The sequence below is a fragment of the Python bivittatus genome, unplaced genomic scaffold, assembly GCF_059951505.1.
Source record: "Python bivittatus isolate LINGU-HERP-01145 unplaced genomic scaffold, Pbiv_v1 ctg000610_np1212, whole genome shotgun sequence".
Lineage (NCBI taxonomy): Eukaryota > Metazoa > Chordata > Lepidosauria > Squamata > Pythonidae > Python > Python bivittatus.
The window spans coordinates 47,279,613-47,297,066 of NW_028277088.1; the positions used below are offsets into that span (position 1 = coordinate 47,279,613).

The following is a 17,454-nucleotide window of genomic DNA, read 5'->3' on the forward strand; positions in this document are numbered from 1 at the left end:
AAGGGAACAATTCTTGCAAAATGCTCATTTTGAATGAATGAATGAATTTTTTTATAATTAATTTACAGATCATTGCAAAAATGGTAAATAATCAAAAAAAGATTAAACAAATGAACTGCTAGACACTCACCATTACAAAGCATGTCTACAGCTATTACTGCTGCTTGCACTAGTGTAATGACTTACAAATTTAATAATCAACTGGGAGGAATCTAAACAAGGCATGTTAATTACATTATTAATGTGTATGTTTTATATAAACTGTTTAATATGAACTGGTATTAAACTGATTGTTGACACTGTTCTTACAGGTTGAAGAGCCTGGAAAAAGTACAAGATCATGGAAATGGACAGTGGAACATATACTTTACAAAGCTTTTCGAACATACCTTTTACCTCCTACAAACTTCAGAGAAGATGGCAATGTTTTGCAACTTGCTAATCTACCTGACTTGTACAAAGTTTTTGAGCGGTGCTGAACACAGATATTTAATCTAAGAATCCATTACTATTTATTTTCTTTCTTGTCATTGTAAACTTCAACCAGCCATTGAATATTACTATATTTTAACTTCTGTATAAAAGTGACTATATTGTACGGTCAGAAAATTGATCCATTATTGTTCAACTTTTCACAATATCCACATATTGTACAGTCTGCAAATAAAGAAAACTTAATTAAACTCCTAGATTTCCATTTATAACCCAGAAATATAAAAGATAGTTAAATCCACATCCTATTATTAATGAATCATGCAACTGATGAGGGTATATATTGGACAAATATGTAAGAGCAAAATTCTGTTATTCTACTTGGCCCTATTTAGTTTAATATTTCTGCTGGCAGATAGTCTGGAAATAGATGATCACACCCTTCAATGTAAAGGATCACTCAAATTTTATACAAAGACAGTAATAGAGTAATTAGCAAATTTCCACAAGTAATATAGTGAATATAAACAGCTGCTGTTTACATAGTTTTTAGCTACTTAATTATATCTTGCCAAGTTTATTGTTCAACATAAATAGCTGAGATATTTTCAGTCAGTGGTATTTTGAGTTATATGGGAGGACAAGAATTATCAGAATTAGCACAATGAAAAACTCAACAATGAAAATGTCAGAGAACAGTAAGATAAGACACAGCCATGCTATGTAAAGTGTCATTTAATAGTTTTTTTCTGCCACATTTCTCCCACCCACATTTCACTCCATGCTTAAGCAGCTCACACACCAGGTTTTACACTGTACAATAACAAATCTTGCTCACTACTCTTATATTAAGAATAGGGACAGTACTTTTTCAAATCAAAACCTCAAGTGTGCATCACCATGCAATAAAGCAGATTTTATACAGTCATTTCTATTTTATATAAATTTAAATATTTTACAAAAGTGTTTTCCATCAAAATGTATAAAGTTTAGCAAACAAGACTCCAATTGTATCTTAAAATAAATGGTATTTGATTCCATAGGTTATTTTGTTCTAATCTCTGAAGTATACATTGCACTATATTGAAGGCACTTGTGCCATGTGATGTCTTGAGCACATAATTGGTTAGTTTGTTGTGCAGCATACTCTTGAATTCGTGCATCTGTTTCCAAGCACCAAGCATTATTAAAGCAGTTGAAAATAATTCAGAGAATAAACTTGATTTCACAATCGTGAAAATAGTTTATATAAAGTAAGTCAACCACAGAGCATTGGGCTCCAGGAGATTCTTGAATTAAGCTGCTAAAACTCATCACTGGCATAAAGATGCAAGCTGTTTTTCCCATTTGCTGAAGTTACAAAGTATTTGCCACTTAATTATGGAACTAAAACTCACTGAACAGCTTTGTGTTCAAAGTTTATGCCAAAGAAAGTCTGTATTAAAATAAGCTCAGGCATTTCAAGGAGCAGTGCATATTTTTTAACGTTTCCTTTCTACTGTTGAGATAGCAATGCAGTTCTATTTGCCTTCATTTTCTCCAACCGTTTCACTAAGTGGCTGTTGGTCATCTCCATCTCTTCTATCCTGTCCAATGCTGTTCTTAACTAAAGAAAGAAATAAAAAATTGTTAGGTTTGAGAAAACCAATGCAGTATCTAAATATATAAGAACAAAACACTTTGCAGTAGCTTTTTATTGAAGTAAGGTCCACACGTAATTAAGCAGATCTGAAACAATCTTTGTCTACAAAAAAAATTCTAAAGCATTCAGCTCTACTAGGTTTAGTTGCATCAGGTTCAATAACAACTGAACTAGGGGGCCTATGCTAAACTTACATACAGCAGCTAAATCAAGGCTGAAAGTGACAAATGCTGAAACTTCCTCTAGTTTATTCCAACAACTCTCAGTTGCTTTTCTCTACACTATTTTAATGTCCATTATCAAACTTGAAGAGAAGGAAATCACTTAAGGAACGGGGGGGAGGGACACACATAACCTCACACTGGCCACCTATGCTTCCATTCACCACCATTGCATTCTGGACCAACTAAAGTTTCCAAAGAACCACCATGAAGATGAAACTGCAGTATCCAACCTTGAAATTGCCATATACATTACCAACACAACCTCTCTTATTTGCCAACGCTGGTAAAAATCCTACCGGCCACAAAGGCATCATAGCTGCCCATGCCAAATCCAGGACAAGCTCCAAGACGCAAACTTGATCTTTTGATCAAAGTATCACCAAACCCAAAGTCCAGTCGCCAGAATTGGCAACAAATCTTGTCCAAAACCAATGGTGCACCTGGAGATATACAGGCTTTTGAGATGTCCAGCCCTGATTCATAGGAAAGGAGAAATACCACTGATTTTCTTTTCTTATGTCACACTATGGAAATTAACTCTTAAGTCCTTGTTTGTTACTTTCCCATTCTATCAGATGTTAATATGAGACATAAGATAGAGCTTTTGTAACATCTCCCAAGATAATTCCCAAAGTCAAAGCAGAAGTCTCCTAATGCCACCTTCTGACCAGAGAAATTAGTGTAAAATTACAAGAGTAGGAGAGTGTCAACCATACCAGAAGCAACTGAGAGATCATAAGAATAACAAAACTGTATTTCCTCTATCACTCATTGAAGGCAAACTGCAACAAAGCTAGAACTAAATCCACATTGGAAAGTCCATTTCCTCCAAAAGTTCCTAGACTTGCAGTGCTACCAGTTTGGCTAAATATCTAATCTAGGAGACTTTATGGGTAAAAAAACCTCTGTAAGCTGTTCACAGAGGAGCTCAGATGGTAGTAGAGCATCAGCTAAGGTTAACAGCTCTAAAGAAACTCCACTGCTCAGTTGTCCACAGATGAAGGAAACCCATCTTTTTTTCAAAATGAAACATAAGTTCACTATTTATTCATAAATTTTCCCTTTCTGCTCAAATGAAGGAGGTCAGCTAGCTTCAGGAAGGCCTACCTCTGGGGTTAGAAGGCAACTCTATTTCCTTTCTGGAGATGTGATCTTCCCTAAAAAATTAAACCATGCTTCCTACTGTTCAATGGATCCTAACCACAGCTGTGAGCAGATTTTGAGTACCACTGTCCATCTTGTGGCTTGTGGGGTAATTGATTTTGCCCCCCATCATCTTGAATGTTTTTAGTAGTTATGTATAGAATTTGTTTTACAGTCTGACTTTTAATTGATTAATTAATTTTAATTATTAATGTGGTTATTCTTAATTGTTTGTGGTTTTTGGTTTTAATTGTGAGCCGCCCAGAGTCACCCATTGGAGGAGATGGGCAGCATACAAATTTAATCTATCTATCTATCTATCTATCTATCTATCTATCTATCTATCTATCTATCTATCTACCTACCTACCTACCTACCTACCTACCTACCTACCTACCTACCTACCTGTATCTAGCTTTGGACTGGCTATGTTTGGCCTGAGGTTAAGATCAGATCAAGGAGAGTAGAAATTCAAGGGTAAGTTAAGAATGTATGTTTCTCACTGTGAATTCAGGAAGGCTGCTAGCTTGGAAACAAAAGCACTACAACTCTTGAGTGGGCCAAATATCCCTCCATTAGCCTCCTTCTAATATTCTTTGGTGGATGCCCCTGCAGGCACCCTTTTGAGAATGGGAATGTTTTCATCCCAAGATTGAAAAACTTTCTGATGATGTTCTCTAGGATTACATCCAGTGATTTTAGAGCCACTAGAGGGATAGGACAGGACAGGACAGGACAGGACAGGACAGGACAGGACAGGACAGGACAGAATAGATATTTCTGCTTAGATGTGGCTAAGGTGATAGTGGAAACCTTGCCCTTGGAGAATGAACAAAGAAGTTAAAGAGACTGTGATATCTCAGGTGTTCCAATCTAGGTAACATTTTATACCTCTGTGGTTATCCAGCATGTATCACTCTCAAAGAAGATAGAAAAGTGAGGTGCAGTAGAACTATACCCTGAACCTTTTGTTTTTCATTTATATTTGGGATACATCTGTATATGGTCTGAGAACCACTTTATCAGTTAAGAGTCCACACCCCAAATAGTTCTGAAACAGGCTTTGCTGATGCCATCAATAGAATATTGTCTTCAGTGCCAGGACTTTGAAGAAAACTGCTCTGAGGCTTGAAAAGAAGATGGGAAGAATCTGTGGAGTATGGCAATATTAAGCAGAAATGCATGCTTGAGTAATCCAATACATGGACAGATCTCACAGAACTCTATTAAGATTCCTTAACAGACTTGAGAACACAGACATGTATTTCTAGCACATTTGGCTTAAGGCCAACTAAGAAATCCTCCCCACTGATTAGGAGATTGGTGATTGTAATAGTGAGGTGACTTGAGGTCATAAACCTCTAGATGTACTCATAGACCTCCTACACTATTCTAGATTCTAGGACAGTAAACACTATTAGGTCAAAGTAATATACGTTAATTAATAGTTCTTATTCAGACACTACAGGTTAATTATAAGTAACTTGGAGTTCTAGAGAAAGATGGGATCCTACATTAGTTGGCCCTTTTAAGTTGGAAGTGGACAAGACATGCTATGAATAAGTTCATAAGGACAGGAATTTAAGAAACTCAATCACATTGGCCATTATGTCCACCTGTTATCCTTGATTCACAAGATCCTCTAGGGTTCTATGGAATAGAAATGAGACACAGAAGAATTCTTTTGATTCTGTGACCAAACAGTACACAAGTTCTGTAATTTCTTTCTAACATCTTATTGTGAAATATGGTAATGAAAAGGTGGTGCTTCAGAAGACTAAATGGTTGAAACTTGAAATCTTAAATGTCTGATCACATATCTGGACAGATATCATTTTTTTGTTTTGGTTCCTGTTTCTTGAGATGGCATGGCAGCTCCATCATATATAATCTAGAGCTCATGCTTTCTGTTTATGTAAACCCTGCATCATCAGCCATGGCGTAAATTGGTGTTCTAGGCAAATGGCTCCAAATTCTGGAAAGTTGATGATCTGGGATTCCTTCATGGGGTCTCTTACAATAAAACAGAAAGACTAAGATTCTGGTTGCTGCCCTACCTCCTTTGGGAAATTAAGTGGAGAGTACCTTTCCAACCCGAAAAAAGGCCTTTCCTATGCTAGTTAGCTTCTGAATATAAGATGAACATTTCCAGGAGGCTGCAGAAGACCTCATGGTGATATGGTATCATCACCTGAAGGAGCAATGATGAACACCAGGTAGAAGCTGCTGTTTCCTTTTTTTTTTTTTAAGGGTAGGAATAAGAGCATGAGTTCTTTGGGAAGCAAACTGTTCCTATTTCCGCCCTTAATTTTCCCTTCAAATGATCCAAAATTGAGTCACAGATCAATTTTGTATCATTTTGAAAGTATATATATGAATAGGAGGTGTAAAGGGCAGAAACTGAAGATGTTTGCCTCCCAGAGACCTCATATTCCCATTCATATATTATTTGGGGTTCAGGGGGGATGGAGGAACATTGTACTGCTGGATATGGATTATTTTATTGCTGAATGTTAATAGCTTGATCTTGGATGCTGAATGCTGTGAATGGTTTGGTTTCTGGCAGTCCTATGAACACACAATTTCATAGCCACAACTGCAAGAAACCTACAGGCAGAGTATTTATATTACTTTGAGAATAATCTCAAGCTACCTTTAAATATAGCACACATCATTTACAGCTCAATTACTATAATCTGTTTTCACTGAAAGAAAAAGGAGGCACTTACCTCTCGTTGAAGTTTTCTCTTTTCTGCTTTCAGTTCATCTTCTACTTTTTCTGCATTTTCTGCAGCAGTTTTGTATCTTACCACCTGTCCTTCAAGTCTTAGAACCTAAAAGACCAATAAGCAATTATTTGTTTATCTTCCCATATGCAAGGAAGATCCAATGTAATTTTGACCTTTCCTTAGAAGCACTAAAAGGAGAGCATTTACCTTCACTGTTCCTCCCAGGCAACCAGTGCAAACAGCAGTATCAATGGAACCAACAATATGTACTCAACTGATAATCATGCCCAGAAACTCAACAGAATACTAATTAATTTAAATGAAATGCAAGTGTGGCATCAACATTATCATTGACTATAAGTGAATATTTCCCTGTGTCAGTGTTTATGCACACAGTTTCTAGTTCTGACACAGTCCTCTTTCCATTTCTTTTAGCCTGAGATGCCCAAGTATCTTTCTGGGCCATCAACTCATATATACATCACTAACTCTATTCCTTGAAGGGATGATACTCTTAAGGAAATATCAACCCCTGTGCATCATTGACCTGATAATAAAGTGACAAGATTCCCATACTAGTGCTGCAAGAGAGACATATTATGAGATGAAGTAGGGAAAAAGTCAGGGAGGGTAGGTCCCTTAAGTTTATCAAAATCTTAATAGATACCTACATTTTGTTCCAAAGTAGTTATATCTTGTTCAGCTTTTGAAAGTTTAAATTTGAAATCACTTATTTGTCTGTTGGCATCTCCTAGAGACAAGAAAATTCAGAATTTAAGGACGGTAAACCAAACTTCTGAATTCACTTCAAATCCAACTTTTTGCATTTTTATTGCAAATTTTTGTTCCTGAGGGAAAACAAAGCATTGAATATGGCAATTAGGCAATTCTGGAGACTGGTATTTTTCCATTTTTTCCTGAAGTGTTTATGAGGTGAATGTTTAAGATCTCAGGAGTTTAGTCAACATTTTTACTGGAATACAAAAAGCAGTATAACTTACCAGGATAATAGTATTTTAATCTTAAGTACAATGAAAATGTGGTTATTTAAAAAACAGCCAACTACTAGATCAAAAGATTCTACAAATTAACTGTTAGATCAAAATATTTCTCACCACATGACAGGAGAGACGTCTAACAGCTCAAATGAGAAATAAGCTTTCTTTCTGTATTGTTTCCATTGTCTCTGGTTATCACAAGAACTCTATAAATTTCACAACTGGCACCTGACTTTGCTTGTTTTTCTTAGTATCCCACATTTTTTCTTTTGTGTTGTGCCTTTCAGATTATAAGTCTAAAGGCTGTGTACAAATGCTTTCATTAAGTACATCTGCTACATCATCCTGGTATAAAATTGCAAAACACATAAACTGAAAACTTGCATAGAAATCATGACTGTTCAAAGTGTATCCTCTTTGATTACTGAATGAATTAACATACTCTGCATTTCAATTAACTGTAAATCAGAACCATTTTCCAGTCCTGTTAAATCAGAATTTGTGCCTTCATTCCTAGAAGATTTCTGCCGTGCCTCTTCCAACTGCAATTTCAGTTTTTTAATCTGAAAGTAAAATAACACGATTAATATTTTTAGTACCTGACTTCAAATTTATTTATTCCTCATCTAGAATGAATGAATATCACATTTAACAAATGGTTAGCATCTATTGCTATAATCAGGAATCCAGTGTGATTATTTTCAGCTTTAAATAAATCTACACGATTTGTCTGATCAAAATTTCTCAGGATGCTGCTATTCCAACAAAATGGCAATTTAGCTGTGGATATCTACATCTCTAAAATGCTGAGATTATAGGAAGAATAATTCTGAATATCTGCACAGGGTCAACTTTTCCATTCAATTGCCATTTCATATGAGTGGTTTTAATTGGAACAAGAATCCTATCGCTAGAATAGTCTGGTGTTCTCAGCAGATGTAGCCAGTGTAGTGTAAAGATGTTGGATTGGCACTAGGGAGACCCAAGTTCACGTCCACTTTGAGTCACAGAAACGTATTGGATGATTTTGAGCCATCATTCACTCTCAGCCCAACCTACTTCACGAGGTTGTTGCTGTCGGAAAATGGGAAAAGGGAGCACTCTGCTGTGCCTGACTAAAAGGTGGGATAGCAATCTAAAAAGTAAATAAGTAAGTAGAGCTTTGCCATATACATAGATGAAGCATTTCACACATACAGCAGAAGTTCACAACCTGTTGCTCCTGAAAGATTTAGCCACAGCCCTTGACAACTTCCAAAACTGTTAGCAAAATGTAATTTTTCAGTGACAAAAGGGAAAGATTAAAATACATGACTAAGGAGTAGACAGGCTAAATATATTTAAACTGAAATAAAACTGAACCGTATATGACATCACATCAAATGTATATTTGTTCTGCCTACGCCACCATTTTTTGCAATGTGGCACTAAGCATGCCACTCAAAGGCTAATCAGCTCACAAAAGTTGTACATTTGTTATGTTATGTTATTTTGATGTACAGCAATTTGATCTCGCATGTAAGACACAGTTTTTCATCTCCAGCCTGATTTTTTTCCTGCAAGTTTCCCATTATAAGCTTAGAATCCAGCATATTCAAAGCCCCTCCTGGACCATCCCCCACCAGTAAACAGGCAGAAGAGAGTAGGGAAATAACCATGAATCCTATGGCTGCTGGATTATTGCAGGAGCAATAAAGTTATAGCTTAAACGTACAAAAACTAACTCAGGAGGTCTCAGAGCAACTGTACTTTATGTCATTTGATTAGAACCTCATTATGGAAAGTTGTTTACTTCACTATCTCTAGAAACCTGCAGGAGGCTTACCTGTGACAGTAACTCTTCCTTTTCTCCTGCTAGCTTTCGTAGCCTAACATCTAAAACAAACAAATAGTTCAATTAGCAAATGAAAATTTAATTTCACATATTGGGAGGCTTTTGAAGAATACTTTTATGTGGTTGGAATTTCATCTGAAAATTCACAATAAGAGACAGATGGGCCCTTTTTGAGCAATAAAAAACTAGTATACAAAATAATGGATTAAGGCTATCATTATGTAAGTGGTTAGGAGGTGAACAAAAGCCAAAGGTGTGAAACTGATTAATCTTGACAGTTTTGAGCCCCTCCAGCATAGCCAGACTGAGCATTCCAAAGAACAGAGGAATGAGGAAAAGGAAAGCACAGTCACAGTCATGTAATTTCCCACTTAGCAACCGTTTCACTTAGTGATGGAACTGCCGGTCCCAACTGTGGTGGTTAAATGAGGACTATCTGTAGTACAAAGTTCTTTTTTTAAAGACAATTTTACATTCACTAAATCGCCAATTGAATACACATTTCTGAAATTGTCCATCTATTTTAAAGTTTGTTTTTGAAATACTTTCTATAGGAAGTATTCTAATACATAGCTGCTTACCTTTAAATGTTTTTTAAAAGCTTACAGAATATTTATAGGTATTTTGTAAGTCTGAACAGATTTATGGAGTGCTAGAACTAATCACATAGAATTCAAGCGCTGATCTCTCTAAAATTACAGGTCTTTCTGTGTAATTTTTGAATTTACAATATATACATTAAAACCCTAACTTAACATTAAGCTTTTACAAAATGTTTATTTTACCTAGTGGTCCTTCCCCTGCCGACTCCAAAACTTGAGCAGCTTCTTGTGATACAACTGTAATTGCACCAACTACTGGTTCATGGTTAACATCACCATTTGGAGTGACTTCTGGGATTATTACTAATCCATGTTTCTGGGGAAAAAGAAGCAACATTAACAACATTTATCAGAAAGTTTTATTTTACAGATAAACTCTTTACTTAGCTGATACAATCACAAGCCACAACACCATTGCTCCCATAAAGGAGTTAGTAGGAAGGAGGAAATGATGTGGTAAGGATGCTGCACTTTCCACCATGCTACCTTTGGCCTATTCCCCAATCTACATTTGTAAACAGCACTACTGCTAACATACCTCTCCTGTCTTCATTGTTTCCTTCAGGTCAGCCAGCTCATCTCTGAGCTCATCTCGCTCAATCCTAATGCAGTCAAAGTACTCTTTTTGTCTCTCTAGAGCCTGGTTACAGCCAGGTAGCACAAAGAAAATAGTATAGAAAAAGAATGTGTGATAGGTAAGAGAGATTTCTTGTAAATACAAGAAGAATAGTTAAACAAAAAGAAAGAAAATAAAGCTTTACACAATCCTGTGTTTGCCACAAAAGTTCATGCTTAGCACAAGAATTCCTTAGCTATAAAGGATCTGTCAAATATTTATTGAGTCTCATTCATTACATTAATGTAGGTTCTAACTTTAAATACAATTCTAGCATAGTATTTCTTCCACTGAATAAGCCTACCATTCCCACAAATAAATCCCCATGCTGGGATTCAACATGAAATTGATAAATTATGGCTGAATTGATTCTAGTCTTATGTAGTTCAAACCTACTAAAATCAATGGGACTAAATTAAATCCCATTAATTTCAGTGGGTCTACTTTGTGATTAAATCTGGATCAAACCTTATGTGTGTACTTTTATTCAAAGCCTAACACTATACAGAGCAAGAAAGCACAGTCCTCTGGGATGCACTGAGATTTTCATGTATAAATATTTGGATATGATAGCAGGCCTACAAAACTATATACATGGTACTATGGTTTTTAATTTAAATGGAAATGAAACAACGTTGTCAGTCAGATTTTTCCCCAAGGAACATTAAAAGAAAGAGGAAACCATACAGCTTCCTATTTCTCTCCAGGGCCTGGCTCTGCTTTGGATGCTGGATTCTCACAGGAAACCATAACCTCCTTCCCAGCAGCCAATCAATTAGCAGATTGGTAAGCTTTTAAATAGTTTCCCCAGCAGCCCACCAATCAGTAGACTCCCAGGAACTACAGAGTGGAGAGGAAACTGCACCTACAGCATACTGTACAGGTAATGTATAGGCGGTGGTTCAAGTCTGTCACTCTCAAAGTTATATTTCATTTTTAATCATGGCAACAAACAACTAGCATCCAAATTCCAATTTTGACTGTAACACTGGAAATGCTGAGAAATAATTCTATTATAAATATGTTCATGCATGCAGCGTGTGCTCTTGCATGGCATTTATTTATTGTCTAGTATCCAGCATTAGATTAATTTATTTAATCGAATTTATTGCTGTAGCTGTAATTACTATATTCAAGCCCACTGCATAATGAACATTAACAATCTCATCAACTTTTGCCAGTCTATTCCTAATCACGTTTCACCTCAGCATAATCTCATACCCCAATTTTTTTATCTTTCCAATTAACTGTCTCCTGGAGGTCAAACACCTCTTTGGTTATAGATTCTATTTTCTGCTGCATGCGCTGGTTCTCCTGCAGTAAACACAGGGAAAAGAATAAAAGGAGGGGAAAAACAAGTAAAGGAAATTACAAAAGGATAGAAAGAAGTGAACAAATAAGCCAAAGAAACATGAAAGACAGAGGTTTTATGAACAAAGATTTGAAGGGTGGAATTACAAACAGATTTAGGATAGGATTTATGTTCAAAGGAGCTACAACTGACTTTGCATTATAACCACAAATATTATATTTATCTTTATATATTTGATCAACATTTTACTGTAATAATATTTGAAACTTATCCCATTTTAAAATATTGTTATAATTTCACTTCTACACCATGTACCAGTTCAGTTTAGCTGCTACATTTTATACGAAATGGCCCTTCCATTTATTTTTAATACACAGACTGCATAGCAACATCCCCAAATTTATATTACCACAGTACACATAGCTTCTACCCAATTCAACCAATCCAAGTAAGGTCACATGCAGGATGCTAAAGTAATTCTACACATTCATTCCTTGCTACCAATAATCAGCTCCAAATCTAGGAACAGCAAAGAAACAAGGAGCATACACAATTTACAAAACTGACCATTTGGAGCTCTGTCCAGGAATGTCTGAATTTGAGTATCTAAGCTAGATGTTTTACTGATCAAAGCACTTCTATCTTATCTGAATAGTCTCTATTTTTTCAGTCATTCAATAAATTTTCAAACTGATAAATAGATAACTTTCTTGATAATAGAAAACAAAGAGAAATAAACACACACACACACAAATACTGATGACACCTCATTTGAAAGGATCTCTTAATATAGGGAGACTTCTGTAGGACACTACAAATCAAAGGCTCTGGTATTGACCAGTAGTCTTCAGAATCATCTTCTGGATATAAGTTCATGAAAAGGACCAACAGAATGATCCTCAAAGTATGCAAGGTGATCCAGAAGGATATCAAAATCTCCTAAGATGCCAGCAAATTAATACAACTAACATTTTTCCATTCACCTCCCAGAGCAGGTAACTCACTATTCCAATCAAAGCATTCACTGACCAAAACCTTAGCCAAAAACAAGTTCCTTATTTTCTAGATGCATCTAAAGAAACCATTTTCTCAATCACCATGGTCAGAAATGATTTCGGATGGATTATTATTAGATTTTTATCCCACCTTATTTTTCTATTTTACTTAATTTATTTTACACACACACACACACACAAACTGTTTTGAAATTGTAAATGGCATATAAATATTTCAGATAAGTAAGTAAATAGTGATCATGAAATTGTGAGTTTTCAGCTTCAGCATCCACAAAACAAGGCATCTGATAATTGAGAACCAATCCTGAAACCAATCCAGTTAGCTCAGAAAGAAAGAAAGTGCTGGGCAGCAAGATAAATGATATCCCAACAGAACACCTAAGCACTGCAATCCTTTCTGGACGATTCCACTTGGGACACAGGTTGAGACAGTCTAACTAAAAGTTCATATCAAGAATTCTTGCTATCTGGAGCCCATCATACCAAGAAAAAGACTTTCATTATTTCCTCAAAAGATAAGCTTGGAGGGTAGGCACGAACAGTGTGGTATGTATTAAAATAAGACACAAGGAAATAAATCACAGAATTTCATTTGACTACTATTGACCATATTATTAGTTATTTACCAGTATGAACACGTACCTCTATTAGTTCATCTCTTTGGCAAAGGCTTTCCTTGAGTTCATTCACTTTATGCTGTAGAACACTGCACATATGTTTCTGTCTTTCTAATTCCTGTATTAGACAAACAATAATTAAGCAATTCAAGTTTATCTTTAAGAAAAACATTACCTTAAGCATAAACTATATTAGTAATTATATTAATATAATTATAATCTATTAGTATAAGACCATTATTCTGATTCAGCAAGGTGGAAATTAGATTAGATAACTTTAAAATTTGTTTCGGTTGCTTGGCCACCCTCCAGTAACATTTTGAAGCTTGTTACAACAAAGTAAGCTGATTTCAAGATTCTGTAGGCTATTGGTAAGTACTCCTAATAATTACAAAGTAGGTAGGTATACTAACTCCTAACTGTTAAAGAAGCCAAGTATGAAATGTAACTTAAGCACTTTTCACAATTTCTGGGTAGCAGTCCTCCCCCCCAAAAATATAACAATCAGGACATGATTTTGAACCAATTCCCTGCTTGACTCCAATGTTTGACATTAGACCAATATTGTCTCAGCACTAGGATTTCATTAGCATTTCTCAAATCCGTTTTAGGGAAAAGTAGCTTAGAATCAGAAGAAAGAGAAGGAGGAGGGGAAGCTACTCGAAGAACAAATTAATTTTCCCATTTTTGAGCGATCATAAAACTTAGTAAGGTCTTTGTTTTAATTAAAAATATGCAATGTTGTTTTCAAATACCAATATGCCTAAGTATTTACACATGGATGCTTTCATATTCTGCTATTTAAAATATACATTCTGCATATAATAAACTATAAATTCAAGTACCTTAGTCTTTTCTTCATTTTCCCTATAGTATTCTGCTAATTGCTCCTCTCTTTCCTCAATGACATCCTTTAGCGTGTCCACTTGATAAATTAAATTGTTTTTCTCATTATCAAGTTGAGCATTAGAAACCATGGCCTTCTTGTATTTCTCTTCAACTTCAGCAAGTGACTCCTAGAAACATTTTATTTATTTATTAAGCATTATGAATAAAATTTAAATAGAAGCACACAGATTGTTCCATACATCATTAGCTGTATTGTCTTTCTAAGTTAAGTCTGTTTAAATTTGCAGAAGTCAATGAAAGTTTAACATGCATAAGAATATTTACAGAATTGTTATTATTTCCCTTTGCAAATGCCAGCAATCTAAGCAAGTTATTTGTAGTAGATCTAGAAGATAGTTATGTTAGTTTCCTGCAGCAAAAAAGTTTAACAAGTCCTGTAATGTTTATATTAACATATTACAGCATAGTTTTTCATAAACTAGAGTCTAAGGAAAGCACAGTCCTGTCTTCAACTTTATTCAAGCTTTACATTCATCACTAAGGATTACATTTCCCTCCAATGAGAAGTTAAATAAGGAGGGAATTTTGTAACAGTAATATAGCTTTACAGTTAGAAAGCAAAGTTATCTACAGATTTGCAGGCGTATGAATCACTTCGCAAGAAACAGTACCCTTTGTCCCTGAAGATTATACATGAGCAGTTTGAGAGCCTATTAGGTCAGAAGTGAAACATGGACACAAAAAATATGGTATTGCCTTCTACAAATTCAGTGGCCAGCACAGCTTATAGAAGTACATACATTTTCAAATTAAAAGAAAATGATATTTAAATACCTAATTAAACTACCCTGGACAACTTTCATATGTACTGACAGTTTTGAGGGCATAGGGAAGGGATTTATAGAGTCAGACAGACTCTGAAAAGAGCTTTATAAGAAAAGAGGAAAAATTCATGGAAAGAGAGGACATTAAGGACTATTCATCTTGAAGATTTAATGTTACCTCTTGGTTAGGGATGATATGCCTCCAAATACTACTTTCAGGAGAACACTAATCTCCATCTCCTGCTTGTGAACACACCTCAGAAAGAAAATGCTGGACTAAGATGGTTCTTGGTCAGTTCCAGCAGAGCTGTTCTTATGAGTAGTAATTTGAATAACAGAGTGTTAGGCATCAATGAAAACAGCTGTTACTCCCCACCCATAGAGGAAGGACCAATAAAGAAATATAATTGATGAAAAAGCAGATCACAGCTTATGTACAACATCCTTTAGATCCTAATGTTTAGGAGGCGATGTGGATCTTTAATGGAGAGCATTCAGATTAATTTTTAAAATATAAATTAATGAAATGTGCTCATATCTATAACCAATAATCTAAAAGAAAAGATTGGTGTATAGTCTTGGAGTTAGACACACAAATATAAGGCCAATTTCACACTTTCTTTCTAAATGAGGTGTTATTTGATATCTATTTTTATTTTTGTTTTTACTTGAGTGCTTTCCACAGGACTCAAAGCATTACTATAAATTATCTAGTAGTGTATGACTTTACTTCAGAACAGAATTCCACAAAAATGCCAAATAATCTATAAATGTAGGACAAGCTCTGCTTCAAAATATTTTTATTCTCAACAGAAAAATAAACTGTGGGAAAAAGAACACAATAAGCAACAGCAAATAAAATTATCCCTAAACATTATGTTAATTCCCCTTTTGTGAGATGTGTGCACACTATAGTTATTTAATGGGTATATCAATTCTGGAATGGCATCTTTTCTGTATAATTAGCTAACAAGTGAATAAAAAAGGTGGGAGAGGAAAATGGAAGAAAAGTTTATGAAGAAAGACTTATTCAAAGAGTAAATAAAATAGAAGAATCTTTCCACAATTGGTAAATCAGTCATCTGGCTAGATTCTGAAGAATTATACCTAGTGCGATTATTTTTTTAATTTTGAAAAGAATGTGAAGTTGTGCTTTGACTGCAATAAGCAAAAAAATCTAAATGGTATAAACATTCCAAAAATGATACACATGAAGGTAAACATAAAGGATAACTAAAAGAAAAAAGTAAATATGCAAATAGTAATCTACAATCTTAATTTATGCAACATGAGCCAAAGTAAAAATACAGGGGGAATTAGAGGGAAACAATGCTTATTTTCCTAGTATGATTAAAACAGAATCAAATGAGTGGGAATGCAAAATCATACTTAATCTATATTTCTATATCATTAATGAGCAAAGAGTACTGTGGGATTCTTCTTACTGAAATTTTTATATCTTATCTTTAACTCCACTATCAATCTCTAATAAAGTGATTTTCAATTATTAGTCTTCCCAAATTCTTCCTTGGCAGCATAGGTTGTCTTGTAAAAAGGAAAGTAAATCTTCATAATATTCAAATTATTAATATGCAATATGCTATACAATACTAAGCCCTTAAATTATCCTACTTCAGACATATTATGCGATGATCAAATTCTATGGAGAAGGCTCTAATGCTGGGAAAGGAAAGAGAAGAAGAGGACATCCAGCAGCAAGGTGGATGGACAGAGTTATAGTGGCAATGGATGCACCATTGGAAGACATGAAAGACCAGGTTAAGACAGAACATTATGGAGAAAATCTAACTATGCAGTCACTAAGAATTGACACCGACTTGACAGCACATAATCAATCAATTATACTTTTTAATAGAACATTAGCCGTATTAAATATACATTAACACTATTGAAGTAACATGGAACATTCACTAGTAACTATACATACAAAACCCATTCTCCAATTTGCTGGTTAGGCACATGCTTAAAAAAAGAGTTATTAGTGTGTTAGTAAAGCTCTGTTAATGAAATTTGCAAAAATGCCATTACCAAAGTATTACCACAGTGAATACATGCTTGGGAGAAACCCTAATACCTTTAGTTCTTTAAGTCCCTGCATGTATCTCCCCTCTACATCTTGTATCTGGTCCTTAAGATCATAGATATCCTGCAGGACATAGGAATGAACCATTGCATAAGAACATCACAAAGTACTGATTATATAATTCTATGATTTAAAAACCAGGTGGTTTGGTTTGTGTATATTGTATCTGAACATACTATAGATTAAATTAAATGAGATTTCCTTGACACTTGACCAAGATATCATTCAATTTAAGTCTATGTTTCTTATAAAGGTTTGTGTACATCTAAAATACATAAAGTATGAGAATACCAATTTCAGACATAAACTTTTCACAAACTTGTTTTGAATGCCGATCTGAAAAGATACATACTGACATCTGCAAACTAGAACTATTATAACAGTTCTATATAATTCTAGAACTCTACTCTACAAAACTATATTATACTATAAGTAATGTTCTGCTTCCTTCTTACAATAAGAGATTATAGATAACCTGTTAATATAAGGAAAATATTGGAGAGAGTCTACCA

At 34.9% G+C, this 17,454-nt stretch overlaps 2 protein-coding genes across 10 annotated transcripts in view; one reads left to right on the forward strand and one right to left on the reverse strand.

Moving 5' to 3' along the window:
- The window catches only part of MLH1 (mutL homolog 1), a 33,224-nt gene extending 32,490 nt beyond the window's left edge, over window positions 1-734 (forward strand). For all 3 annotated transcript variants that reach the window (XM_007425748.4, XM_025165120.2, XM_007425749.4), the window contains one exon: window positions 312-734. In XM_007425748.4, the coding sequence (XP_007425810.1) occupies window positions 312-479 (168 nt within the window). In that variant the 3' untranslated portion in view covers window positions 480-734. The remainder of the gene's footprint in view (window positions 1-311) is intronic.
- Window positions 735-1,151: 417 nt separating this feature from the next.
- The window catches only part of LRRFIP2 (LRR binding FLII interacting protein 2), a 59,967-nt gene continuing 43,664 nt past the window's right edge, over window positions 1,152-17,454 (reverse strand). For 5 of the 7 annotated variants that reach the window (XM_025165122.2, XM_088149937.1, XM_088149935.1 and 2 more), the window contains 11 exons: window positions 16,934-17,005; window positions 14,011-14,181; window positions 13,191-13,283; window positions 11,442-11,534; window positions 10,143-10,244; window positions 9,788-9,920; window positions 8,994-9,043; window positions 7,611-7,731; window positions 6,842-6,921; window positions 6,171-6,275; window positions 1,152-2,038 (listed from right to left, as the gene is read on the reverse strand). In XM_025165122.2, the coding sequence (XP_025020890.1) occupies window positions 1,928-2,038; window positions 6,171-6,275; window positions 6,842-6,921; window positions 7,611-7,731; window positions 8,994-9,043; window positions 9,788-9,920; window positions 10,143-10,244; window positions 11,442-11,534; window positions 13,191-13,283; window positions 14,011-14,181; window positions 16,934-17,005 (1,131 nt within the window). In that variant the 3' untranslated portion in view covers window positions 1,152-1,927. The remainder of the gene's footprint in view (window positions 2,039-6,170; window positions 6,276-6,841; window positions 6,922-7,610; window positions 7,732-8,993; window positions 9,044-9,787; window positions 9,921-10,142; window positions 10,245-11,441; window positions 11,535-13,190; window positions 13,284-14,010; window positions 14,182-16,933; window positions 17,006-17,454) is intronic. The other 2 variants (XM_025165124.2, XM_007425747.3) reach the window with 1 other exon arrangement.